General features: G+C 39.4%; 6 protein-coding genes and 1 long non-coding RNA gene across 9 annotated transcripts; 5 read left to right on the forward strand and 2 right to left on the reverse strand.

The window, feature by feature from the left end:
* The first annotated feature begins 494 nt into the window (after positions 1-494).
* Positions 495-3,515, forward strand: LOC116192956 (protein RICE SALT SENSITIVE 3-like). Of its 2 annotated transcripts, none has more exons than XM_031521669.1 (7): positions 495-906; positions 1,255-1,305; positions 1,572-1,703; positions 1,876-1,981; positions 2,261-2,302; positions 2,389-2,445; positions 2,571-3,515. In XM_031521669.1, the coding sequence occupies exons 1-7, from the start codon at positions 776-778 to the stop codon at positions 3,279-3,281; spliced, it is 1,230 nt and encodes a 409-aa protein (XP_031377529.1). In that variant the 5' UTR covers positions 495-775; the 3' UTR covers positions 3,282-3,515. The 2 variants fall into 2 exon arrangements, with proteins under 2 accessions (XP_031377529.1, XP_031377530.1); XM_031521670.1 differs by having other exon boundaries at positions 762-1,044.
* Positions 3,516-4,621: 1,106 nt separating this feature from the next.
* LOC116192764 lies at positions 4,622-5,591 on the reverse strand. Its single transcript, XM_031521399.1, has one exon. The coding sequence runs from the start codon at positions 5,539-5,541 to the stop codon at positions 4,759-4,761; it is 783 nt and encodes a 260-aa protein (XP_031377259.1). The 5' UTR covers positions 5,542-5,591; the 3' UTR covers positions 4,622-4,758.
* A 6,391-nt stretch (positions 5,592-11,982) lies between these two features.
* LOC116189475 (probable protein phosphatase 2C 39) lies at positions 11,983-14,779 on the forward strand. The gene is made up of 5 exons (XM_031519154.1): positions 11,983-12,197; positions 13,132-13,380; positions 13,796-14,072; positions 14,178-14,332; positions 14,431-14,779. Exons 1-5 carry the CDS (start codon positions 12,165-12,167, stop codon positions 14,566-14,568), a joined length of 852 nt encoding a protein of 283 aa, XP_031375014.1. The 5' UTR covers positions 11,983-12,164; the 3' UTR covers positions 14,569-14,779.
* A 55-nt stretch (positions 14,780-14,834) lies between these two features.
* Positions 14,835-15,917, reverse strand: LOC116189483 (squamosa promoter-binding protein 1). Its single transcript, XM_031519167.1, has 2 exons — positions 15,516-15,917; positions 14,835-15,355 (listed from the first exon to the last, which is right to left on the reverse strand). Exons 1-2 carry the CDS (start codon positions 15,860-15,862, stop codon positions 15,112-15,114), a joined length of 591 nt encoding a protein of 196 aa, XP_031375027.1. The 5' UTR covers positions 15,863-15,917; the 3' UTR covers positions 14,835-15,111.
* Positions 15,918-16,068: 151 nt separating this feature from the next.
* LOC116189492 lies at positions 16,069-17,781 on the forward strand. Its single transcript, XR_004152407.1, has 2 exons — positions 16,069-16,382; positions 16,541-17,781. It is a non-coding gene; the product is annotated as an uncharacterized LOC116189492 (long non-coding RNA).
* A 1,338-nt stretch (positions 17,782-19,119) lies between these two features.
* LOC116189466 (3-hydroxybutyryl-CoA dehydrogenase) lies at positions 19,120-21,505 on the forward strand. Its single transcript, XM_031519142.1, has 4 exons — positions 19,120-19,431; positions 19,870-20,091; positions 20,588-20,700; positions 20,874-21,505. The coding sequence occupies exons 1-4, from the start codon at positions 19,243-19,245 to the stop codon at positions 21,241-21,243; spliced, it is 894 nt and encodes a 297-aa protein (XP_031375002.1). The 5' UTR covers positions 19,120-19,242; the 3' UTR covers positions 21,244-21,505.
* A 163-nt stretch (positions 21,506-21,668) lies between these two features.
* On the forward strand, positions 21,669-25,693 carry LOC116189452 (early nodulin-like protein 2). 2 transcript variants are annotated; one of them, XM_031519132.1, is made up of 3 exons: positions 21,669-22,494; positions 22,592-24,647; positions 24,761-25,693. In XM_031519132.1, exons 2-3 carry the CDS (start codon positions 24,470-24,472, stop codon positions 25,573-25,575), a joined length of 993 nt encoding a protein of 330 aa, XP_031374992.1. In that variant the 5' UTR covers positions 21,669-22,494; positions 22,592-24,469; the 3' UTR covers positions 25,576-25,693. The 2 variants fall into 2 exon arrangements, with proteins under 2 accessions (XP_031374992.1, XP_031374983.1); XM_031519123.1 differs by having other exon boundaries at positions 21,669-24,647.
* Positions 25,694-26,227: the final 534 nt, after the last annotated feature.

A 26,227-nucleotide genomic window follows, 5' to 3' on the forward strand; every position in this document is an offset into this window, starting at 1 on the left:
TTTTCTGCCTCACAGTTCACTGTTGTAATTTTTTTGGAAAATAGCAAAAGGTAAAAGGAAAAAAATAAAAAAAAGAAAAGCTGTCCCCACTGGTTTTTCTGGTAAAATATACTCTTGCGAAAAAAAAGAAAATCCCCTCTCTATCCCCGCCCTTTCCTCTGCTCAGCTCTCTCCTCCGGCTCCTTTCTCTCTCTCAAATCCGAGTGGGTCGCGGATTCAAATCAAGTAAATAGATAAAATATTTAATTAGAAAAGAGTATTTATTTGGCATCGAATTAATTTGACACAAACTGAATTAGTCGGGTAAGTTGAGCTTCCGGACGCTAACATATATGGAAAAAAATGAATCACTTTTTTTTTTTCCTTTTTCCTTTTGAGCTCTCAAAAATATTACTTACGGTTACGGCAGGTGCTACTACTACCAGCGGATGCGCCCTGATTACTTGCGACAATTGACAAACCAAAAAGAAACAACAAACAGTAATCGGAAGAGAAAGGACAAAACAAAAAGGGAGGGAGGGAGGAGGAGCTTGCTAGCTTGCGTTTAGATTAGTGAAGCCCCCAGAGGGTCTAAACCCATCTAACCTCATCCTCCGGCGCTCATTTAAGACCCCCATTTGTCGAAGAGAGCAGCAGCGGTGGTGGACCGGTGGTAGAAGGGACGGCGGAAGGGCAGTGAAACAGAGCAAGAAAGGGGGGAGAAAAGGGAAAAGGGTGGGAGCTTAGTTAGAGAGAGAAGGGAAGGGAAGGGAAGGGAAGGGAAGAGAGAGAGAGGATGGTGGGCTCAGGAGGAACAGATAGGAGCAAAGAAGCAGTTGGGATGATGGCCCTTCATGAGGCCCTCAGAAGCGTCTGTCTCAACTCTGACTGGACTTACTCTGTTTTCTGGACCATCCGTCCTCGCCCGTATCATTCCTTCCTTCCTTCCTTCCTTCCTTCATTCTTCTTGTTCTGTCTCCCTCCCCCTCTGTCTCATTCCTTCAGTTGATTTCCTGCTACAGTTCATACTTTTCTTGCCCCACTGTATGATTTTTCAACGTTCATGTATGTATAGCTGAGCTGTTTTATTAGCGGTGTCGCTCACACTGCGACTCCCTTTTTCGTGATTTATACCTTGCTCTTTTCTTTGCATTGTAAAAACCAAGATGCGGTTCTGCTGTAAATTTGTGATGTTCTGCTCCGAGGTCCGTCTTGTTTCTTTTCGTTTCTTCGGGGGGATGTTTCCTCAAATGGGTGATGGTCCATTTATTGCAGGAGGGTTAGAGGCGGCAATGGCTGCAAGGTCGGGGACGACAACGGAAGCTTGTGAGTATTTATTACGCACACAAACTGAATATACAGCTGAACACGAAATTAATAATTGCGGCTCGCTGCATTTGCTTCCCAGTAAATTACTGCCAAAAAAAAAAAGAGGGTTTTTGCACCCGATGAATACAAAAAAAGTTTAGGCCTTTATCTCTGCAAGTAATTTAGGATTGAGGGTTTTAATCATTTCAATCCGGGTTGTTGATTTTCTTTTTTGTGGGTAATTGATTGATATGTCTTCCATTTTTCATGATTTCTGTGGGAAGGATGTTGATGTGGGAAGATGGGTTTTGCCGAGGAAGAGTTGCAGACTGTTTGGAGGAGATTGATGGGGGAGAGGATCCCGTCAGGAAAGCCTTCAGCAAGATGTCCATTCAGTTGTATAATTATGGAGAAGGGTGGGTACTGGGTAGGTGTTTTTCGTTGGGTCGGTCTTTTGGTTTCTTCTCTATCCCTGTGGAAAATTTCTCTACAATGCGTCGGAAAACTTATTGATAGGAGTTTGGAATGGAGGAAACTTTCGATTCTATTTTTGTCAACTTGACATGATCTTTTGATCTCCTGGGACAGGTTGATGGGGAAGGTGGCCTCGGATAAGTGCCACAAGTGGGTCTTCAAGGAACCTTCTGAGTGTGAGCCGAACATCTCCAACTACTGGCAGAGTTCTTTCGATGCTGTACGTATTGTCTGAGCTGATCTCATATTATCTTCGATGAGATCTTTTGTGACGATTTTCCCGGTTCATTTTGTGAAAGTGAAATGAACATGATAGGCTAATTTAGTTTTAGGAAAGAGGTAGGTTGTGGCATTACATTCTACTTCTGCGGTTCTGCCCTTCTTGCTCATCTAACTGTCAATTTTATTTGGGACATTTTCTGGTCAAAAAATATGATTTGATTCCTGAGGACTCCCGCTATACTTATGAGGCTATTTTGCATTGTCTAATCGATTGCAGCTTCCTCCTGAATGGACTGATCAGTTTGAGTCAGGAATTCAGGTTAGAACATTCTACAGCCGACTTTCTTGCTCTGGTATTAAGTTTTTACCCTTTCTGGTATGAACATCGTTGTCTCTTTCGACCAGACTATTGCCGTAATTCAAGCTGGGCATGGACTTCTCCAGTTAGGCTCCTGCAAGATTGTGAGTTATCCTTTCCGATTATTTGATCTTTCTTCGTCATTTATGACTACATTGTCAACTCATCTAAAAACATCTGAAAATCTGAAGCTGCTTTATTTGCTTCATCACCAATTCTTTGTAACCAGATCCCGGAGGACCTCCATTTCGTGCTTAGGATGAGGCACACCTTTGAGTCTCTCGGTTACCAGTCGGGATTCTACCTCTCTCAGCTCTTCTCCTCTAACAGAAATACTTCATCCTCTTCAATTCCCATGAAAACCCCCACCATCCCGAGCCGCCCGCCTCCTGCAGCCCTGTTCAATTGGGCGCAGAGGCCACTCCCTGGACCCCCAGCTTCCATGCTCTCGAACCCCAACTTTCAGAATCGTCTCGCATACTCTCAATCAAAGGACGAACCCCACATGTTCATTCTACCCCACCACTCGAACGAAGCCCGGATGGAAGAAATGATGGGAGAGCAGCACGAGAACGACATCAAGTGGCCCAACGGTCTTTCCTTCTTCAATGCCTTGACAGGCCGAGCCGACGAGGCCAAGCTCCTATTCAACCCCGAGGGTCTAGGGAACAAGCCCGAGCATCATCCAAACCACCCACACCCTCTCTTCCTCGATGGGAAGAGCCCAAATGACGTGGGCCCTGCTAACCCGAACGAGTTCCTGAGCCTGGACAGCCACTCAGAGAGTGCCAGGAAGATGGAGAACAAGTTCAAGAGGAGCTTCACATTACCTGCAAGGATGACCAATTCGTCTTCCTCGGCCTCAGTGGATCAGCAGCCGGTGGAATACCGAGGCTCAGAGCCCGGGGTTTACTCCGATATGGAGCCTTTCTTGGAGTGAGAACTCTCCATGCAATCGAAACGAACAACTAGAGAAGCTTGTTAGATGCTTTAGGAACCGTAAAAGGTGATAGTTTGTATGTAGGGAAAAAAAAAATGTCGCTACTGTCGTTTTTTCTTTCTTCTGTGTCTGTTTTTCTCGTTGTTTTCGTTATCCTTCTCTTCTGTACCATCAACTCATCGAACTTAAGGATTGATCATCTAATTAGTTTCTTCCCGTGTTATTTTCTCAGAATTTCCAAGCCAAGAAAATACTAAGTAGTTGGTTAATCCTGTTCTTTTAGACTACAAGATGTTAACAGCTTATTATCCGAAATTAATTCCAGTTCGTGCCTCAGTTTAGTTTCAATCAGATGTTTTCTGTAGGTTTAGTTGATTGATTGTGCTTTAGAGAAAAAGAAAAAGGAGGTAAAATGCATGCAAATTGATTGCTTTTCAATGGATCTAAATCAGGTCATTAGGTCATAATTGTGTTCATAATTATTGTGATTAACATTAACTTTACCTCTGTAAGTCACTCAAAATTTATTGAACTTTTTGTCATCATAATGGGTAATCTTAAATAGAGTTAAAGTAACTTTGATTTTGATTGTGAAAAAGGACAAATGAGTTGGGATTAAAAATTTGACTTGGGAAACGTGTATTTTTGTTGTGTAGTGTGTTGAAATAAAGTTAAAGTTAAAATTTTTGACTTGAGAAATGTATATTTTTATTGTGTAGTGTGTTGAGTTAAAGTTAACTTTCAAACCAAAATAGGCCCTTAGATTGCGGCCTAAATTATTGTTTAACTGCAGCTTATATATGGGTATCATTAGCTTATTTTTAAGAAGTATATATATTTCATTGGTAATAATGAACTTTATTTGTTCTTACGTACTAAATTTATTACTGTTTTTGGCTGCATGACTAAATTTATTACTTTTCAATCCTAGTAATTCAAGATTTTACTTGAGATTCTCAGAAGTTCATGTTTGTAAAAACTTAAAACAGTATACGTTTCTTCCCAAAATTCTTTTTAAATTATTGCTACCAACTAATAAATCTCTACGCACGTCATGGTCATGAGTCTGATTTTCGGCACCCATCTTGTCGTTGCACTTGGTCCCGGAAGGATGAGTGGACTCAAGGACACATTTCCGGGAAGGTCTAAGTAGCGATTGCACCATATATACAAGTAAGTTACCCGCAGTAAATTAACTTAATATTAAGTAAGTTATATGTTATTAAGAGTAAGCGACACATATTTTTAGATTTTTTTTTCGGTGTATCATGTTTTTAGAAATATATTGAGGTAAAAAACTTAAAATTTTAGTAGATAAAAAGATAAAAAAAAAAAAAAAAGAAAAATTCACGATCTTGCAAGTTACAAAACCGGATATATCCAAATGAAAACAAAAGACAAAATGGGAAAATTTATGATGATGATTAATTAGCTAAAGAGTCATGATGAATTAATTAATCATGTATATATCATTCTTTCATGTGCCCTCATAAGCCATCGTCGTCTCATCTTTCACTTGAGCTTCCATGGCATGGCACCGCCTGCACGTCGACAAGAACGACTCGAAAAATTTCCTGCAAAACCTTCGATGCGGAGCTCTGCTCTTCTCCTTCTTCGGTTTACTCGACTCTTCTTTTATGATCATTTCCTCAGACTTCTTTCTTCTCGTGGAAGTCTCGCGACTTAGAACCGGCATTGGGGCCATGAACTGCCACCTCTGTGACCCGTAAAGCTGGGCCACGGTATCCTTATTGCAGCAACCCTTACTACGCCTCTCTCTCGTGCTTTGAGTCCTCGTCGAGGCTAGCTTGTTCTGGAACGACAGCTTCCTCTCGGAACTGTCGCTCGAGTAGCTGGTCCTCGCACTGCTGCAGTTGCTGCTCCGACTACTATTCCCGCTGTTGCTTCGGGAAGACATAAGTGACGATGAATAAGAGTCCTTGCTGCTAACACTGCTTGTTCGACTCGGCATTGGTCGGGAACTTCCGATCATCAGCAATGTGTTTGGTGTTTGGCAAGGGAAGTAATGAGGCAAGAGCCTCCCGTTATAGAACAGATGATCAGCCGGGGAGTTCTTGCTCATGTCGCTTAAGGGAGAATCGGGTGTGAGAGAGCCAAACTCGAACTCGGCCTCGGAGTCGCGTTCCTTTACCGGGGTGCTTGGGAATGAGAACCCATAACTGGAACTGTACTTCCTCCGGAGGATTTCCATTTGGAAGTAACTCCTCTGGCTTCTTTGAGGTTGCTTTGCATGGGGCATATATGAAGCTTAAATTTGTACTCTGAAGTTGTTCAAGTAATGATGGGGTCAAAGGGGAAGCAGGGACCGATATGAATTGGTATAGATAATTCGTGCCTCCCCTTCGGAAATAAGGTTTCACATTCAAATTTCGTTAAGAAAGAATTGTGATTGGTCCTTTTTAAATTTGAATTAAGTGGGACATATAAAATGCGTTTGGTTTCAAAGTTAAAAATAACTTTAATTTTGATTGTGGAAAAGGACAAATGATTATGTAATGTGTTGAATTAAATTTAAAATTAAATTTTTTGTGATTTTATCGGGGAAGAATAAAATTTTTAATTAAGTGATAGTTATTGGATTTTAAAATATTAGGGTTAAGAAAATAGAAAAAGTTGAGCATGTTTGTTTAGTAGGGTGACACGTGGAATGATCTGGAGGGATTGTCGGGTGATCTTTGATGACTTTCGTGGTTTGAATGATGAGGTTTCCTACTTAGTTCATCAAACATTTGGCGGAGTTCGGAATACTATTATTCCTAGCTAGCTAGTTGAGGATCTTACAAGAAAGTGTGTGTCCAATGATGTTTCTTATAAGCTTTGGATCAATCCCAAATTTATGTAAGCATCCTAGTTTTAAGCTAAAAGCTTCCCTTGGCCTCAACAAACAAATATCCTATGCGAAACGAAGTCCCTAATGGATATGGTTGTATTCGATCCCGAGAATTCAAGTACCATAATGTACATATATGCATAAAACAGCTTGTGAGTATGTTTTCAATCGAGTATTCCAGATTTACGTAAAGAAAGTAATACCATCAAACACTTCGCACAGTTAAATATGACAATGCATGATAAATGATTTTTTTTCTTCACATATACGTAGTTTTAACTTTCACCTTTTGAATATTATCGACTTTTAAATTCATAAATGCCAGGTGATTATTATTGCATATCAGTTCTTATTGAATGTTTGCGTCATATGATGCATTTGCCGAACCTAAGGTTTAACTTTAACCTAGCTGAGTGGGGTTAGCCCACAAATTAGATTCCTCAAGTGTCAAGTGAGCGGATATATATATATAAATACGAAAACCTTATTTATGTTTCTAAAGGTTTCTCAATTCTACCATGGCGTTGCGTTCAGCAATTAATATCTTAAAATGCTTATATAATTACAGGCTCTTTTTTTCCTTATGAGTATTCGTTTATAACTAGGCTACGTGCCCGCACTTTGCCGTGGGTATAAAAGTTCCCTAAAATAATTGTTAGGCATATGTAATATTAAGAAATTAATATTTATTATACTTGCATTTTCTTATATGATTATGATACCTCAAACCAATAGATAATGTTTATGGGTTTTTTCATATGGATAAAGGAAAAAAATATTGCTTATAATTTAAAAAGTATTATACTTCCTTATGAACGATACAATATAGAAGAAGAAGTTTGTATTTATGAATGAAAATTTGTAAAAAAAGAAAAGAAAGTATAGGGTATAAGTATAACTCCTTAGAAAAATGTAAAATAGATAGAGAAAAATAAAATAAAATGCATAGTGTAAAATGATATAATGATGAAGGAAAAATATAGAAAAGCTTGTGGCCATCATATTTATTTGTGAACATGATGTGATATTAGAACGTTAAATGTTCGCTTCCATCTGTGAATTATTTTTATATATAGTACTCGTAACAAAAAATGGAAGAACTTGCATGTAATAAGGATAATTATATCTAGATAAAAAAGACAAAAATTAATTTTTTAGAAATAATTGTTCTTATCATGATGATCAAATCTTTTGACTTGATGGGTTAATCGGGCTACATTGCTACATTGTTGGGCCAAATTTAAAAATTCTAGATAAAAAAGGAAATTAAAGCAAAAGGCAAAGACGTCTAGGAGATGGAAATAATTTTTCACTCATGATCTAAAATTTGAAAAAAAAAACCATATGTCCTAATTTGTATATCTAGTATGGAATTTTTTTGAATTTTCTAAACAAAAGTTTAGGATTTTTTTTTCTTGGAAATAATTGGTCCGACTATACGATATGATTATTTGGTATAAAGGGTCTATCGAATTACCTAATACCTTATTTGCATTGGAAAAAAAATATGAGAAAAGCTTGTATAACATATGGGTGAAAAATATGACGTTATATTTACTTATGAATGCTAGAGGTTTGCGTCCATAAGTTTGCTTCTAATCATAGTGATCAAATCATTTGACGTAACCGGTCAACCATATTACACCATCACCATTTAAGACACATGACAAAAGAAGAAAATTAAAACAAGAAAAGGACACATGGGAGAAGGAGAATGTTCCATACTTTCTACCTACAATTTGCAAAAAATATTGCGAGTATATATAGTAATTTTAATATGATTTTTTTCAAAATAAAAATGGGGGAAAAATATATTTTTGAAAATAGGTGCTCTTATTATAACAATCATTTTGTTTAACAAGTCGACCATATTGCCTGATATCTTACTCGGGTCGCATTTGAAAAAAAAAATGAAGAAATTTTAGAAAGACTCAGAAGTTTAAAATATATATTTTTTTAAAAAACATATATTTTTCTATAGATATAAGTGATGGAACTATAATGATTGAATCATATGTCCTAACAAATCCATCGGATTATGTGATATCGCATTTGGGTCGGATTTAAGAACATAGATAGGAAATTTAAAAAGGTAAAAATTCTAAAAAACATATATTTTTTCTATAGAAATAAGCGATCCAACTATAAATGATTGAATCATATGTCATAACAAATCAATTGGTAAGTATCGGTCTAATTTAAAAATATAAACATAAAAAAAAGATTCGACGTAACGCTTGAATCATATGTCAGAACAAATCAACCGGATTACGAATATTCGGATAGGCTATGAAAACTTTTAAAAAAAGAGAGAAAAATTGAAAAAGAAAGTGAAAAATAATTTTTTTTAAATGGAGGGAGGCGAGCGGGTAAAAATCCCCCACACGCTACAAGTCCTGTAATGGGACCTGGAATAATTTCTCTACTAGCGCTCGAAGTTTGCGCGCTGCTTCCGATCGAGAAAATTTTTCATCATTTTTTGTCTATCATAGTAGTATGTGTAATAATAATTTATATATTGATTATTATTAAAGTTATTGTAAAAAACTATCTATGTTTGAAAATTATACACTTTTGATGACAGTAAAGCATCACAATTTTCAATAAATATTTCATAAGGTGCAAAATCTAACATTACTTCCCACTAATGGTAATTTAAATCATCAATAGTTCTAATTAGAAAATGATGACCAAAATATAAAAAGTCTTACATGGTTCATTACTTTTGATTAGACAAATTTATTCATTGAAAGCATTTCGTTGTCACAATTATTGTCAATAGTCATGTGAGAATTTGTCTCAATTAACAACATGGTATGATCATGCGTTCATTGAAAAAATAAGAACATTTTAACCAACGTGAGTTGATTTTATGCATTATGATGCTTTTTCTCTAGACATGATCTCAAGTGCAAATTTTGTAATTAGCGAAAATTTACTATTGAAATATCTTCATCCTTTGGTGAGTTAACCTCATTTGAACTTAAATAAGCCTAGCCAATTGAATTTGTTAGATAGTAGATGACATACATAAAAAAAAAAGTAAATCAAAATAAAAAGGTGTTTATATTAAATTAGATAATAGATTTGGGAAATATCATAAAAGAAAAAATATTTAAGGTTAGATTAATAAGGCCCATTGAACTTCAAGATAGTAAGCGATGTACACCGAGAAAAAGTTTTGTATATGCAATTAAAACTATATCTAAATTAAATTAAGAATTTTTAAATTTAAAAGTTAATTATTAAAAAAAGGTATAGATACTTCATTATATTATGGAAGAGAATACTCTTTGGTAGGCTACATGCACGATATGTACGTGGCCAAACTTATCTTTATTGTATCTTGCAATATGGTCACTGGGCCATTGGAATAGTGGGACAAAACTCTTATAACATGATTATTTTAAAAGACGTGTAAAAACCTAAAATTAAAAAAAATTTAGAAAAAGGGATGTGAGAGTATAAAAGGTGTGCTACTCTACTTACTATGCATATGGACTCATTTTAATTTTTATACAATTAAAAATATATCTAAATTAAATTAAAAAGAATTTTAATTATTAAATATATATATATATATATAATATTTCATTATATTATGGAAGAGAATACTCTTTGTAGGGCTACATGCACGATATGTACATGATCAAACTTATCTTTCTCGTGTATTGTAGGGTGGTCACCAGGGCAATTGGAATAGTCGGGTTAAACTCTTATACCATTATTATTTTAAAAGATGTGTAAAAAACTAAAAATTTAAAAATTTTAAAAGAAGCATGTGAGAGTATAAAAAAGCATGTTACTCCCTCTACTATGCATATGGATTTGTTCTAATTTTTTACTATAATAATATAATATAATACGATACAATATATAGTTAATCACTTAAAAAAACACGACCTTTAAACTTTTTCCTAAATATAGCACGACTTTTAGAAAATAGCATAAAAATGCATGACTTTGCATTTTTCCTAAATATAGTACGAATTTTGAAAAATAGCACAAAAATGCACGACTTTTGCATTTTTTCCTAAATATAACACAGCCTTTAAAAAATAGTACAGAAAAACACGACTTTCTAGTTTAATTGCGATTCTAGCGTGTTAAAAAAAAGGATCGTGCTAGAAGGCTGTGTCTTTTGTGCTATTTTTTAAAGGTCGTGTTATATTTAAAAAAAAATACAAATATCGTACTTTTCTGTGCTACTCCGTAAAGGTCGTGTTATATTTTAAAATAATACAAAGATTGTAACTTTCTGTCTTATTTTTTAAAAGTCATGTTATATTTAGAGAAAAGTAAAAATGTCGTGATTTTTTAGGTGATTAATCTAATAATATAATATAATTTGTGCCCACTTGCTTTTGCTCCCTTTAAAACACAGTCTCCCAAATGTACTCTTCTGCATAAAGCAAACGGGAGCCTTGGACAGATAAAAAAAAATTAAATCTGCAAAGGAGTTTGTATAAATATAGGCTCTCATAATCTTTATAATTAATAATGATTGTGATCAAAGTTCAAGTGGGACTTCTCTCTTGACATAGAGCTCTCCATTTCAGAAATTATTCATATTTAAATGATCTTTCTAATTAGATTATGCATATGCCGATCGGACATTCAACTTTAGCCATAGACATGTAAATGAATTACTTTTTAGTCAGAACGAGATTTATTCAAAGCAGGGATATGTATCCGTAATTAATTAACATAGCAAAAGCTTCTTTGTGTAGGATTAAACAAAGTAGAAGTTATTATATTTCATTGATCCAACACTTTTTAAATTAAAAGGAAAAAAAAAGATGGTTGGAGGATCCTTAAATTGGGTACAAAGGGAGCTCTTCAAAAGCTTCTTGTCTCCCATTTGGGCTTTTCTTTCTTAGGACTCGTGGGCCCATTAGAGATCATGATGCTTTTGGGACCACCAAAAACCAGCACACCTCCTTTAATTACCATTACCATGGCCATTCATTTTCCTAATCTTCCTTTTGTTGATGCCTTAATCATGCCGTCTACATGGGTCCGCAATGATAAGTGCAACATCGACTAAGGGGGACTCAACAGAGGATTAAACTTTCCGTCTACTCGGAGACCGTACCGAATCATTAGCCGCTTAATTCCAGGCAGGCATGATAATCTCGAAAATGATAAAAGTAGGATTCTAGAAGGGCCTCCCTTAACCCTATGAAGGGCATAGATTGATATTGATGGGCCGAATATATCTATTGCATAATGGGCTTAAAGCGAGGTATCATGGGCAGGGTCACGGCCACGACTTAAACATGGTCGGACAGTCGACTGATTTTCTCGACTTACGTCTCACATGATGCAGCAAGCTTTCGATGATCTAACATTAATAAATAATTTTCCAAAGCAAGTTGAGTCCATAGAAATGTTAGAGCGGTGATGCGACTTTGTTTGTTATTGAAATAATAATTTTACTTAATTTTATTGTTTCACAAATTCAACAATATAATTATTACTATTTTATCTTTTCTGTCATTTAATAATAATTTCTCACTCGTATTTTTTCATAATCATTTTTTATAATCAAATTTTTAATAATAAATTATCTATCCACTTTTATATACACCCATTTATATATATATATATATATATTTTCACACATCAACATATTTATCAACATTTATAAACATTTTAGAATTTGAGCACTTATCCAACTGGAAATCCAACTTAATATCTCTTCGTGGTACTAGACCGAATCTTGTTAGGAGATCGCGGGGAAAATGGTTCACCATTGGGTTTTCTTGAGGCCAGACATGTCCATGGGCTATGGTCAAAGCAAACTTGGAGTAAGGACAGGGGACGGACGCGTCACGGGCGGAACGCAAATAACGCGGCAAGAGGTGTCGTTTCAATGGTTATTTTGCTCATCCTCGTCACCGTAGCTGATCTTCCTCTACCCTCACACTTGTCCGCCCCTAACGCGCTCTCGGTGTCCACCTCCTCTGTGCTGACCCCCAAATCTGATCACCCCGTTTATATACAGGCTCTTCCCCGCCGTTGCAGAAGCCATGACCGGCAGAGAAATCTTCCACAAGATGAAGGTACAGTGCACTGACTGACCCCATTTTACATTCTCCTCCGCTGTTGCCTTCTATCTGTAGTATTGTGATGCTTGTGTGTTGACAAAAATGTTGGATCTTGGGTTTTGATTATCGGGTGTTCTGTTCTTATGAGCTGTGATACCGTAGCTTACGACCCAAGAAGCAATATGAATGAGATGGCTTTCTGAGAACATGTAGATTTCATAGTGGGTTCCTAGTTGGGCAACTCTTGATGCATTTCTTGGGCATTTTTTCATGTCAATGCAAGTGGAAGAAGCTTCGTTTTTTAGCAATAGAGTTGCCTGATGCCTTACCGTCTCCTGCTTTGGATATAATGTGAACCAAACACCTCGCTACTGACAAGGTGGTCTCTTGAGGGGAAACTTGTATATGTCTGATCAGATCGTCTCGTATTAGGATGATACGTTGGCTTCTGTCCATAATATGAATTGTGTATTAGTTGATCAGTTCATATCACAAACTTGTGTGAAACTCTTGAATGATGCAAAGTACCTGTTTACACATGTGGTGTCTGAATCTGTGCCATTTCATTTGAGAATGGGAAAATCTTGGGCCCAGCTCCCTGGATTTCCTTAACTATGTGTTCATGCTGGTTTCCCTCCATCCTAATCTTTCTTCTAACTCATCAGTCATCACTGTATTCAGCCATTTGCTTCTTTAGCTCTTATGCTTAGAAATGTTAATGTAGTACTTCTACGTTGAGATACTCACTTAGGATCCCCAGTAAGATTCTTTGTCTCATTGTATAGCGAATTTTATGAAGACATAAGCTAAGGAAAATATACCACAAGTAAAGGCAAAGGCTTGTTCGAGATTAGGAGTTGGGGCTGCTGCTTCCATAAAGCTTTTGCTGCTTATATACTATAGGAAAGAACAACGCATGGTGGTGACTGGTTTAAGATAATTGTTGCAGGAAAAATTTGGGTTAGGTTCAGCTGCATCTGACTCTGGAAAAGGGAAGAGTAAGATGTCCAAGCACATAACGCATGGATTTTACTTGGTTAAGGGGAAAGCATTTCATGCTATGGAAGATTATGTGGTTGCACAGTTCAAGCAAGTCGACGACAATGAACTCGGTTTATTTGCTATATTTGATGGCCATCTAAGTCACGAGGTTCCCAATTATCTCTGCTCGCATCTGTTTGACAATATTATAAAAGAGGTTAGATTCCATGCACACTATACACCTACCCATCTGATGATAGACAATTGATTTATATGTATAAACTTTTCTGCAACAAGAAAGTTTTTCTATCTTTTTCCTTCATAGATAATCTGGTAAAACATGGACTAGTTTGCAGTTTGCATCTTTTGAAGATTTCTTTGGTGGAAGTACGAAAGCTTGTTTTGAATTCCTTTGAGATTTGGAAGTAGTGGATGCACTGGAGCATCTCTTGTATATGAAAATAGAAAATTGGGCGTTTTCGCCATGACAAAATAGCATGCAATTTCTATGTTTTCATTGTCATCTATCAAAGTTACGAGAATTTGCATTTTGAGATCTTATTCTGGAAGTTTAAATTCATTTACTTTCATGATGGAAGTCCATTTTTTGTGGGTTTTCTTTTTGCAAGCAGCCAGGCTTTTGGTTGGAACCCGAGAAGGCAATTCATAGAGCATATCGTATAACTGACACTAACATCCTCGAGAAGGCAGCTGATTTGGGTAAAGGAGGTTCAACTGCAGTAACAGCAATACTAATTAATTGCCATAAGTTAATAGTAGCAAATGTTGGAGATTCCCGTGCTGTTATTAGCAAAAGGGGGGCTGCGAAACAGTTATCAATAGATCACGACCCCAATGTGGAGAGGCAGAGTATTGAGAACAGAGGCGGTTTTGTATCAAACTTCCCTGGTATTAAGAGACGCACAAAAAAACTTATTGGGTCATTTCTACTCAAGTTCTTAACACGCACATATTTCAAATTTTAAGATGGACTGTTATTCTAAATAATGTCAGGAGACGTTCCACGTGTTGATGGGCAGCTGGCAGTGGCAAGGGCATTTGGTGACAAGAGTTTGAAGGAGCACTTGAGCTCGGAACCTGATGTGGCAGTGGAAGAGATAGATGATGATACAGAGCTCATCATATTAGCAAGTGATGGATTATGGAAGGTGAGAAAATCCGTGTTTTAGTCAATTCTTCGGTTTCTATCACTGAATAAAACCTGCAGAGGGGGATCGGAACTAATTCTTTGTAGAAATATTGACAGGTCATGTCAAATCAGGAAGCCATCGACTTGGTCAAGAACATAAAGGATGCTAAGTCAGCCGCAAAGCACTTAGCAGAAGAGGCACTTAGTAGGGAGAGCAAAGATGATATATCCTGCATAGTCGTGAGATTTCACTAACTCTTTGAAATCTTGCTCAGCCTCTGTATGATAGAAATGTGATTATGCGATGCTTTAAGTTTGTTGCACTATAGCTCAGTTCTCTTCCTTGTGCAGTATTAGAACCTGATTTTACTTGTCCACGAGCAAACCTGCTTGTTTGTGTTGATCTCCTCAAGAAGAAGCAGTGGTGTGATTATATGATACTACATTTCCTTATGATCGATATATACTTTAATAGTCTAGTCAGTTGGTTTTAGAAAAGAATATGAATCTCAGATCAGAACTTCAATGCAAACTGCTTTACAATAACATTTCATTCTCATACACCCTCGACTCGATGGCCTAGAGGCTTTATTTTGCATTACATTCCTGAGGCAGAGAATTTTCTAGCTAGATCAGGATCACACAAGATGGAGTAGCTCTGTCTCAGTAGATTATTTATGCAACTTAAAGAGTCTTGTAATCAGCACCGGCTATGAAAGATCATTAGACAGGGGGCAAGTAGATCGAGATGGGATGGTGACAGAAGAGAGAGAGCATGCTAGCCAGATACTCAGTCATTTATCTTATCTGGAAGTGCTTAAAAGATGTAGAATTTCCTTGGGGAAGGATTTGAACTCTGCCCCTCTCGTCGGCATCCCTGCACTGACTGTCAGGCTTCAACTTTGAAGCTGGGCTGGCAGTTCTGCATCCCGAGCTTTCTCCATAGAACTCTGCAGAGCTCTTCCTCCTCCTCTCATTGTGTCCTGCCAGCCTTCTGCGGCAACTCCTCTTTGCTTCGTCAAACTCCGTCAGCTCGTGAAACCTGTGGTAGAGGTAGAGAAAGTTGTAGCATTCGATTGAATTTTAAAATGCACGTTATATTGATAGAGAATCATAGGCTAGTTTGTACTTGCGATGCGTGTATATTCATAAAAATATGCAGTGTGGGATAAGTTTGGGGGATCGAAGCTTAGACATGAGACCTGCTGCATTGCTGACAGAACCTCTGCCTCAGCCCAGCAACTATCACCGATGGCGCCTTTGCATGGACTTCACACACCTTATGGCGGCGGTGGTACCGCTTTGCCTCACTCAAGTTGGCCCCACACTTCTCGGCCTGACAGCTCGGTGGTGAAGTCTCTCTTGCGCCACTTGGCCCTCTTTTTCCGGCCACAGATTTCTTCTTCCTTCCATCATCTGTAAAACCAGAGTCTCCTTCATTCTCGCCCACCACTTCCTCTTCTTCTATGTCGTCTTCCATCTCTTCTTCGACTATGTTTCCCTTATCTCTCGGGGTGCTCTTCCCTCCGAGCCTTTTATTGGCATTCATCTCGGGCCGGGCAAAGCGGAGAGGGTGTGAGTTCAGTAGTAGTGGAGGTGTGTGGGAGAGTTTGAAGGAAAGGTGCTGAGAAATAGGTGGAAATTGAAGACAGTGAGGACCACAGGAGGTCCCATGCCATCTCTATCACTGAAGGGTGTTAGATACAGTGAAGGTTAATGTTTCAGAAAGTTCACTAAAGAAGATTGCAATTTTTGTCCCTGAAATTTTGCCTTTCTGCTGACAGGTCTTTAGCCTAATTCTTGCTTTCTCGGTGCTTAGTGCTAACCTTTTCCGGTATTTGTCGGGTAATCCAACCCTCGGGGCCCTTATCGAAGCAAATGCTTGTTACTCGTGGAAGTTGGTGCGGTTATGCTTTCTTAAGATTGTTTTTTGTGCTGTTCCATTTAGAGCTGATGATGAAGAAAGCATTCATGTTAGTGCTGACGAAGGGACTGAGAGGGACAGCTCAGAATTTTAAAGACTGAACCTCTCCGAAGGGCAAGGGCACTAAAAATTTCGCCTCTTTCAGGTAGACATGCTGGGACCTTAGTACCTCGTGACTTCGTCCCTGTTAACTTTTGGTCTACTGCACAATTTAAAAGATTCCTGTCCTAGATGTATTGGTACACCATGTGACTGACCCATTATCTCCCCATGTTATCGTCTGGCTTGTCCTTCCATTACCAGGTGATAGCTTGCGTCTGGAGGAGGTCGGGTCAATCATTCAGGCCTGATAGTTAAGAGGTCTACGTCTTGGTTACTGACCATAATCTTAGTGGACTCTATCCGGGTTTGAGAGAATGCTCAGCTGCAGGATCTCATCGAGGTATATAATCAAAAGCTAAAGTCTCATCTTTTGGATCTATGCATATATGTGCGTAAGACACATAAAAGGTTATATAGCTAGCATGCATAAAAGCATATAGGACTAAAGATCGATGGATCAAAATTGTAAGGGTCTTTCGAAACCCCCCAATCTCTCTTTTCCGCGTCTTACCACCTTTCCCATGGCTTGATTTGATCGTTTCACTTGTCACACTCTCTTTTCCGCGTCTTGCCACCTTTCCCACGGCTTGATTTGATCGTTTTACTTCTCATGCTACGGATTATTCACCCGCCACCACACTCAAGTAGTGCTGGTCGCTTTCGGTTTTAGGATGGGTCTCGGTATAGTCTTCTTCACAGATTCTCTCGTGTCTTCTTCTGTCTTTAAAACCAGACCTCTATTTGAATGATGGGAAACACGACTCATGGGTGCTGAAGGTGACTGCCGCACCGTGTCTGAGATTAGCACGTCATAATTCGTGGGCGATCCGGGGTTCGTGCTTTTTCTCTGGAAATCAAGATGAGTATCAATGCTAAATGAAACGAGAATATTGACTTTTTGGGGTCTTCCATTTCATCGGTCGATTGGCTTCTCGGAACTTCCCTTTTGTTCATCTTGTTCTTTTCTTGGTCTTCCCTGCAAAATATCCGAGACAAAGCACCAATTGGCTTTCATATTCTCTTCTTCTTTTCTCGTCTTCCATTTAAAGTAAAATCCATGAACTAAGTCGTTTTCCGGGCTGCCCGTGAGAAGGACTAAGGGCGGTTCGATCTCCTTCCCGAGTGCTTTTTGTATATCGAAGTAACTTTGATTTGCCTGTTGAGTTAGAAAGAGATCCACAAACAACATTGGTACGTCCACCGTGACATGGAATACTGATTGGAACACAGACAGATATGGGTCCTGTGGTCCTCTTAAGCATACATGCGAGGTGGAGACCAGTACTTGTTCTGCCGAACCGCATGCTTCGAATAGGCTTCACTTTCAGTGGGATTGTTGTTGTATTATATTATGCCCTTCGTCTCTTTCTATCCAGACTTTTTAGTCCTTTTTTATCGTCTCATGCGAAACCGTGAATCGAATCGATTGGCGCTTTCACCTCTGTGTCGTGTTGCTCGATAGCTTGCGCTCGGGCTCACTCGTGTCCTTTTAAGAACGAGAAGTGGAGAATGTATCTGATTCCACATGAACTCTGCGCTGGACTGTATTCAACATGCAACATTGGCGAATGAAGTGTAATTTAGACTCTAGTGGGGGTGATATCGAGCCGAGTCGACCTCGAGTGTAGCCAAGCTCGACTCGATTCGACTAAAAAATGTTAAGCTCGAGCTCGGTCGAGTTTTGGAATCCTAGCTCGACCTTGGCTCGAAATGCAATCGAGTAACTTGAGTTCGGTTCTTTTGGCTTCATTAAGTTCACGAGAAAAAGCCCTGCCCAATTTTTATATAAAGTATGGACTCGGGCCATTAATAAAATGATATATATGTAATTTTTACATAAAAGATTGATAAATTTTCATTAAGCTCCCAAGCTCGACTAGTCAAATGCTACTGAGCTTGAACTCGACCCGCTCAAAATAGAAACCTGGACTTGAGCTCGCACGAGGTTGACAAGGCCGAGTCGAGTCCATGCTATAATTGTTATCGATTCTGAGTAGCCCGTCGAACTTACATCCCTAGACACTAGGGATCATAATAAAGACAATTTAGATGTAGGGTGCACTGAAGCCAGGTCCAAATTACGGGGGGCGAATTGAAATTTCCCTGATGAACGCCAGAACGGAGCCTGGGCCTGGTCTTAGGCCTGGGCCTTCCAAGATAGGCCTAGGGGCCCTGACCACAGCAAAAACCCGAAGCCCAATCCAGTTCAATGACGTTTTGATCCCGAGCATCGATGTATTAAGGAAGCCATCTTCATAATTCATTTTTCTGAATTTATATATATATATATATATATATATAAACTCAGGACAGGTCTGCGCGTACACAATATATAAGAAAACTTAATGAATTATAATATATTTGATTTTCTATCAAGGTGTTTTTTGATTTATCAAGAGAGTTTTTAATAAAATTTATACATTTTATTCACTATTTCAAAACAATGTCATAATTTTTCTAAGATTACAATAAAAAAGTGAGAGAGAGAATTAGGACTATTAAAATGGTGCTTTCGTTTCCCATTCAGAGGATACACAAACACACACACACACACACACACACTACGAAATGAGTTGGTAAAAGGTTGTAAAAGATAATTTATTCAATGTTAATAAAAAAATTTTATTTAATTATCAAGAAAATCATTCAGTGTTTACATATTTACAAATGGAGAAAAAAATTAATTTTCAGGATAATATATTTAATTTATTGGCACTTTTCGATATAAAATCTATGTTATAATTTCACTGAAATTATAAAATTTTAAAAAATAGAAAAATGGACTGTGATTGCCAAAATGGAAATTCCACCTCTCGATTTTCACGTTTATCTTCACATCCTGTCTTTGTCTATGATCGGAGAAAGCTGCAGACGCTGTGAGGTGAGGAGAGTTGGGAGTGAAGATGGCGGCAGAGTGTGAAGCCATAGGGGTGGTTGGCGGCGGCCAAATGGGCTCTGGAATAGCTCAACTCGGCCTCGTCCACGGCCTCCACGTCTACCTCTCAGATTCCGACCCGGAGGCCCTCGCCAGAGCCTCCAAGTCCATTTCCTCTTCAATTCAACGATTGATCTCCAAAGGCAACCTCTCCGAGGTATCAAAGCTCGTGTCTTTTGCTCTCCCAATGAGCGACTGCAACACAAAGCTTAAGACTTTGAATTTGGGAATTTAGATCTTTTACTCCTCCTTGATTTGTAGCATAGTTGTGCTTGTCCTGTCGCTTTATAGTCATCACTCATAGTTAGACTTATCCGGTGACTGGAAGTTTTCCAAGCTTCTCGGAGCACCCAACTAGAGAAATTTTGAGATTTTATGGACCAGATTGATAAGGGTGTGCGGTATAAAAAGCAAAGAAGATGCACATGATCTGTTGTTAAGCTCCAAAAAGTCGAATAAATAGGCGTAGGAGAACAATTTGCAAGCTTTTGACACGATAGGGGTGGCTCGTGATCGAGATTATATAGGGGGTGATCCACTGCTACTCATCTGGCTTTAAAGTTAATTGAATTCCTTCGTCTTCCTGCAAGGAAAGGCAGAAGGTAGCGCTGCCCTGCAGCGTCTTCACTGTACCTCATCGCTGGAAGAGATGAATGGGTGCGATGTCATCATTGAAGCGATCGTGGAATCTGAAGAGGTCAAGAAGAAGCTGTTCGTTGAGCTAGACAGGATCGCGAAGGCTCCTGCGATTCTAGCATCGAACACGAGCTCCATCTCCATCACTCGTCTAGCCTCTGCTACTAAGCGACCTGCCCAGGTTGTGTTCCGAGTAGTTTATGCTCATTTAAGTGTCATATTGTGATAGAAAATTTTTGATTTTCCAAATTTAAAGGACGAAGACAATGAAATCCTCCTGTTCCCCGCAGAAACTCAATCATGATTTTGTTAAAAGCTTTTGAAAATTTTACTCCTGAGTTGTTGGTCTTGATCCGGCTTATCTTATGTGATAGTTCCTTGCTCCAGTAGGAACACCTTGGTTTTGAATTGTATTGAATGCTGTTCATGGTGAACACAATAGTGGGATGCCCTTTGATTCTGCTTCCATCCTTGATTATACTTCTTGGAGCCTATCTGGTTCGTATAGTTGTTCAGGAATGTTTTAATCATAGTGTGACGATACTGCGAAGTTTGGTATGGATGAATAGAATCAGTTTGGAAAGGGATTTATTTTGTATATGGATTCCGTAGTGTGAAGTCATATATCTTACTAATATTCGTGTTCTCACAGATGAAAGAACTTTTGTCACCTGTAGGTTATTGGGATGCACTTCATGAATCCTCCGCCTGTAATGAAACTTGTTGAGATCATACGAGGTGTGAACACATCAGATGAAACATTTCTCGCCACGAAAGCATTGGCTGAAAGGTGAATCTTCTGGAGCACTCATCAAAAGAAGTTGGTTATGATTGATGACTGAATAGTTGAACGTTCTCCAACTTAATATGCAGGTTTGGAAAGACGGTTATATGCTCACTGGACTATTAAGTTGGTTATGATTGATGGTTGAATAGTTGAACGTTCTCCAACTCAATATGCAGGTTTGGAAAGACGGTTATATGCTCACAGGACTATTCGGGATTCATCGTGAACCGGATTCTGATGCCAATGATAAACGAAGCATTCTATGCCCTCTTCACCGGGGTCGCAACCAAAGAAGACATTGATACAGGGATGAAGCTGGGGACGAACCACCCGATGGGCCCACTTGAGCTCGCAGACTTTATTGGGCTCGACGTCTGCCTCTCGATAATGAGAGTTCTCCACTCAGGCCTAGGAGGCAGCAAATACGTCCCCTGCCCTCTTCTGGTTCAATACGTTGACGCAGGCCAGCTTGGGAGGAAACAAGGCCTCGGAGTTTACGATTATCGAAAATCGCCTGGACCAACCAAACCAAATTCTCGACTTTAGAGCTTTACATGTTACAGTACCTAAAACAACAATGCTTTTGCAGATATTTATTAATACTTGTAGCGATGGAGGATTTGTCTGCTCGTCTATGTACGTGAGAGGCAGCCATTGTGGAAGTCCTGGTAAGCTGTCCCTTTCTGGGTGATCATTTTTCTGCATATATATATATATATGTATGTATGTATGTATGTATGTATTTATAAAGAGATGCTGTATATGAATAATGAGGGGACATGAGAGCGGCCCCATGGATTGAAAATCACATGGCCTGATCTTTTTTTTCCCTTACCTTTTCTCTGTAAGAGGGGGGATTGATTGGGACAATAAGATGCAAAAAGGTCAAAAAGTGGATGGGACAATTGTGTTAATCCGAATCTACTTGCATATTCAAGAAAGGACATTAACAGTATGGCTCTTCCATAATCTTCAATCACCGAGTGGTCAGTGGCTGCATACATTTCTGCCCCTAATGCTTGCCAGCTGCTGCAGAATCTGTTTTGTGAGATAAATTCATATGGGTCCCCGATTTACGGGATCTGTTCGACCGATGGGGCGTTTACGACAAGTAACTCGTCCCGCAACGAAATGAGTTGCACAATATTACATTCGTCAGATCCGTAGCTACTACATAGGTACAACCGACGTGATACCGTATGATCCATAATACGCAAAGTATGATGAGACTGAAGTAGGAAGCAAGGTCTGATTATCAATAGGACTAGCGAAGTTCGAAGATGATCATGAGGGGCAGGGCAGCCCCACAGCCATTGCTTCCCAGAGGCCCCATCCCCAAATTCTTCGAACCTGTCATTATTTGAAAGCGACTGAAATGGAATCCAACGCCCAAAAGCCAAACAAAGAAACGCTCCCATCCCATTATTAGGCCAGAAAGTAAGAAGGCGATAGAGAGAGAGAGAGAGAGAGAGGAGAGCCTCATTGCAGCAGCGAGCAGAGGCATTGATAACAGTTGTAGGAGCTGAGGAAGAAGGAGGAAGGAGGAGGAGGAGGGGGGGCAATGAAGTTCTTGTTCCAGTGTCCATGCTGCTCTTGCTTCTGCTTCCTGAAGCCCAAGAAAGGGAAGGCTAAGGTGAAGGAAGCTGCCCAGCAAGTGCAGAAGAAGGAGGAAGCTGGGAAGAAAGCTGAAGCTGCAGATAAGAAGCCCGAGGAAAAGAAGAAGGATCAATGATTTCCCTCTCCTTTCTTCGTGATGAGCCCGGCGTTGTCATGTTCCGACTACAATCTAGACGTGTGGTAGAATCTCCGCGCTTTTTTCATTTTCAATTACGACAACTCTCCCCTTATTCTCCTCTGTGTTTCCTCATCTAAGTCATCTGCCATTTTTATGCAGACTTGTATTGTAAGCATGCATGCATCAACAATTTGCAGTAAAGCTAAAGCAATGGTATGACCAAATTGTACTATTTCGGGTGTTTTATGGAAATAAAAAGTTTCTTGAATTCATGAGAATATGATGTAGCATTATTCGTACCGCTACTTAATGTATTGAATCATCATCGACCCGATGTGGAATGTCCAGTAGACTGCATAAATAAATTTAACACTCTTGACACAAACTATCAATATCGGATTCAGAGAAAAAGAGATGACTCCGTGAACATAATCGTGCCGGATAATTTGGGGCAAATTTCAGGAGTCTGCAAAAATTGATGAATCTTTACTTTCAGTATGGGATTTAATCAGAATCCATAAGCATAACAGACGAGATTTACACATTCTGAATTGATTGCATGAGCAAAGGGAAGATAAATGGGTGAAGATTATTAGTCCAAAATTGAGGCCCACTTATTACTTCATAACCTGGTGAGGTGACCAAGAGATTTTAAATTTGATACTCATGTGGAATTATCTGTATCCTTTTATTAAATATTTAAAATTTTTATTTCACTATATTAGGTGATCCACAAACCTCCATTATAATCGAAAAATTGAGGTCCATTTGAATTTGAAACTGGTCCTGAGATCCATTGACCAGCCCTTTTGTCATAATGGCTTGGAAACAGGCCCAGAAGTATAGGAGCTATTGTGGCAGACAGGCCCAAATCATTAAAATGTTATGTTGTACTCAAACCTCATGATAATGATGATTCAAACCTTTAAGATAAAGCATTTCACGCTATGAAAACTTCGAACACTCATATGAAAGTCGTGTGATCTGACGCGGAATGGGTGGTATATGATTATGATTTGGTCTTACTGATTGTGTTTGCCGAACGCTGTCTTGATGGGTTTGTTGATAATTAAAAGATGTCATCAGTATGGATAACATAAAGAGTGAAACAAAGAAGATGATCAACATCCATCTAAACTTGAACTAACCGTAGATCAATCGCAATTGCGAGGATCTGCATTACTTTAACGAATCGTGACGAGAACGGAATGCGGCACATGCGGTAGGCTCCTACTCATCATGTTAAAGCACTTTTGCCATATGCAGTAAAATTAGCTGGGATTGTCCTTTGGGAGCCTTTAATAACTTCATAATATCTTCCTACTTTAGGAGAAAAATAACGAAATTTCATTAATAATAATCTACTCCCTCCACAAACCCCAGTTTATTGCCCTTACCAAATAATCCCACGATGAAAACAAACAACACTCTTTGACCCACAGTTCCTCCTCCCCTCTAAAGTTTCATTACTAACAACAATATACACAAAAGAAAAATGAAAAATATTTTCACCTTGTATGATTTTTCTTTTTTAATTTTTGGATCATCAACAAGGTTAATGGACCTAGTAAAAGAAAAATAAATGAAAATAAAGGTTACGAGAAGTCTCATGAGTAAGAATCGAATATAAGTCTTACGATTTCAGACGAGAACGGATATAATTATTTTGTTGGGTCATGAGGGATATTCATAGTCTAATACAAAGATTGGAAATAAAATAAAGGGGTGCATAAATATCACAGATGAAGATTGAAGGCAAGACCTCTTGATTCTTAGTTGGCGTTTTGTGTTACTGCAATAAAATCCCTCCCTCGTAATGGCAAGTAATTATGTTGGGCTCCTTTCTAAGCTTACACTAAATTATTTGGACACGACTCCCCAAAATATTTAATACCTCTTGCAAGCCCCTCCATTCCCAGTTATTATCCTCTCCTTTGGACATTGAAGCTTGATGAAATGAAATGATGTATATATAATATCTACGTACATTCACTAAGCATCCTCGTACCACCAGAGCTCTCATATGACATCTCAACTATGGAGCTTCGCATGAGTATCTCCATCGTGCTGGGTCTGATCATCGGACTCAATGTGGTTTGTTTGTCGGAGTCTTACAGGTTCGATGTCGGAGGAAGAGAAGGGTGGGTCGAAAACCCAAAGGAGGGATACAATCAGTGGGCTGGGAAGACCAGATTTTCCGTCAATGATAATCTCTGTAAATGCTCATATTGCACGACCATTTTGATATTATATGATTAGGAGACTCTGCTGTTTACTGCAATATTTTCTCATAATTATTTTTTGATATGATGTTCTTTTGTTGGGAAGATTTCAAGTATAAGAAGGGAGACAGTGTTTTGCTGGTCAGTAAAGATGACTACTACAGCTGCAACACCTACAACCCTATCAAGAAATGGGACGACGGGGCCTCCGAGTTCACCCTCGGTCGATCTGGCCCGTTCTTCTTTATCGGCGGGACTGAAGAAAGCTGCAAGAAGGGCCAGCAGCTGATTGTCGTTGTATTGGCGGTCCAGCACCGCTTGCCTCCTCAGGTTCTGGTGCCAGCCCCGTCACCTTTGCCAACTCGAGGGCTCAGCCCCATCTTTCCCGCTCCATTGGCCACGCAACCACAGGGGTCAAGCCCTGCCTCCCCATCTCCACTGACTTTGCGGTCCCACGGGTTGATCCCCGTCTTCTCCGCTCCACTAGCCACGCAACCTCATGGACCAAGCCCCAGCCCCACCTCCTCCTATCCGCTAGCCCCACAACCTAGAGGGCCGAGCCCCGCTTCTCCCTCTCTTTTGCTGCCACCACCCTCAACCACGCCTTTGCCATGGCCAGTCTCACCACCACATCCCACATCACCAAGCTCTGCCCCGTCCCCTGTGGGCATGCCTACGCCTTCGGCAAGAGCTCCGTCGCCGAGAACGTTACCCAGCACTCCACGTGCTCCAACCCCAGCATCGCCGGCGCCATATGCATCATTGCCTGAACCACCGCCTACTCCCTCCCCGGACCAGTCCCCAGCTGTCTTTGCACCAGCACCGGCACCGGCGCGTTCATCTGCATGGGTTATGACTCCATTAAGGGTGTGGGAGTTGGCTGTTGTTGCTCTTCTTTTCAGTGGCGTCGTCGCATGTTGATGTTATATTTCATGAAGAAACGTCATTCGGAACTTTGTCTTTTGAATTTCGCATGTATTGAAGGTGATCGGGTCATTTGTTCAGTAATCGAGTAATGTAATTTAGTAATTACAACTAACTTGAAAGAAGATACGTGCATAAATATTTGGTACACTCGAGAGGCCAAGCAAGCAAAAAATTCTCACAATTATAGTAAAAGGATTTATGATGGCTGGTGAATGAAAAATATTTGCTCTAGGAAATACTCGACGAGTGAACTTCTGACTGCATTAAGACCATCCACAGTACAAGTCTCTCTTCGGGTCTCCGTTGAGGGCCCACACGGTGCTATATAGGCTTCACATCATCCGAAGAGGGATCGAAAAAAAAGAGAGACTCAAAACTCTAGCGGTCAGTCTTTGATCGGATCTCCATTGTGATCTCACAGCTTTTACTTTAAAAGAAAAAAAAAAGTTGACTTAAATTTAAATGTGTCGCCCCCTGTTCCAAGCCCGTTGCCCGCCACATGGCCTGAAACAACTGGCCACACAAAACGGCTCTTTTGCCAATCGTTTAAAAAAAAAAAAATAGGCCTTGCATGGGTAGCAGCAATAGGGGTCCCATGTGGCAACCCTTGATTGGTCAAGCAGGCAGAGGGTGGAGTGCGGTCTCG

Source organism: Punica granatum, chromosome 1 (assembly GCF_007655135.1).
Source record: "Punica granatum isolate Tunisia-2019 chromosome 1, ASM765513v2, whole genome shotgun sequence".
Classification (NCBI taxonomy): domain Eukaryota; kingdom Viridiplantae; phylum Streptophyta; class Magnoliopsida; order Myrtales; family Lythraceae; genus Punica; species Punica granatum.

Excerpts from the sequence above, each read along its gene's own strand:
- LOC116192956 (XM_031521669.1), top strand. The coding sequence starts at position 776 with ATGGTGGGCTCAGGAGGAACAGATAGGAGCAAAGAAGCAGTTGGGATG. Across the intron at positions 1,704-1,875 it reads TTGTATAATTATGGAGAAGG|GTTGATGGGGAAGGTGGCCT; the intron begins GTGGGTACTGGG and ends CTCCTGGGACAG. Across the intron at positions 1,982-2,260 it reads GGCAGAGTTCTTTCGATGCT|CTTCCTCCTGAATGGACTGA; the intron begins GTACGTATTGTC and ends AATCGATTGCAG.
- LOC116192764 (XM_031521399.1), bottom strand. The coding sequence starts at position 5,541 with ATGCCCCATGCAAAGCAACCTCAAAGAAGCCAGAGGAGTTACTTCCAA.
- LOC116189475 (XM_031519154.1), top strand. The coding sequence starts at position 12,165 with ATGACCGGCAGAGAAATCTTCCACAAGATGAAG. Across the intron at positions 13,381-13,795 it reads TTGACAATATTATAAAAGAG|CCAGGCTTTTGGTTGGAACC; the intron begins GTTAGATTCCAT and ends TTTTGCAAGCAG. Across the intron at positions 14,333-14,430 it reads CAAGTGATGGATTATGGAAG|GTCATGTCAAATCAGGAAGC; the intron begins GTGAGAAAATCC and ends AAATATTGACAG.
- LOC116189483 (XM_031519167.1), bottom strand. The coding sequence starts at position 15,862 with ATGAATGCCAATAAAAGGCTCGGAGGGAAGAGCACCCCGAGAGATAAG. Across the intron at positions 15,356-15,515 it reads TTCTGTCAGCAATGCAGCAG|GTTTCACGAGCTGACGGAGT; the intron begins GTCTCATGTCTA and ends CCTCTACCACAG.
- LOC116189466 (XM_031519142.1), top strand. The coding sequence starts at position 19,243 with ATGGCGGCAGAGTGTGAAGCCATAGGGGTGGTTGGCGGCGGCCAAATG. Across the intron at positions 20,092-20,587 it reads CTACTAAGCGACCTGCCCAG|GTTATTGGGATGCACTTCAT; the intron begins GTTGTGTTCCGA and ends TGTCACCTGTAG. Across the intron at positions 20,701-20,873 it reads ACGAAAGCATTGGCTGAAAG|GTTTGGAAAGACGGTTATAT; the intron begins GTGAATCTTCTG and ends CTCAATATGCAG.
- LOC116189452 (XM_031519123.1), top strand. The coding sequence starts at position 24,470 with ATGGAGCTTCGCATGAGTATCTCCATCGTGCTGGGTCTGATCATCGGA. Across the intron at positions 24,648-24,760 it reads TTCCGTCAATGATAATCTCT|ATTTCAAGTATAAGAAGGGA; the intron begins GTAAATGCTCAT and ends TTTGTTGGGAAG.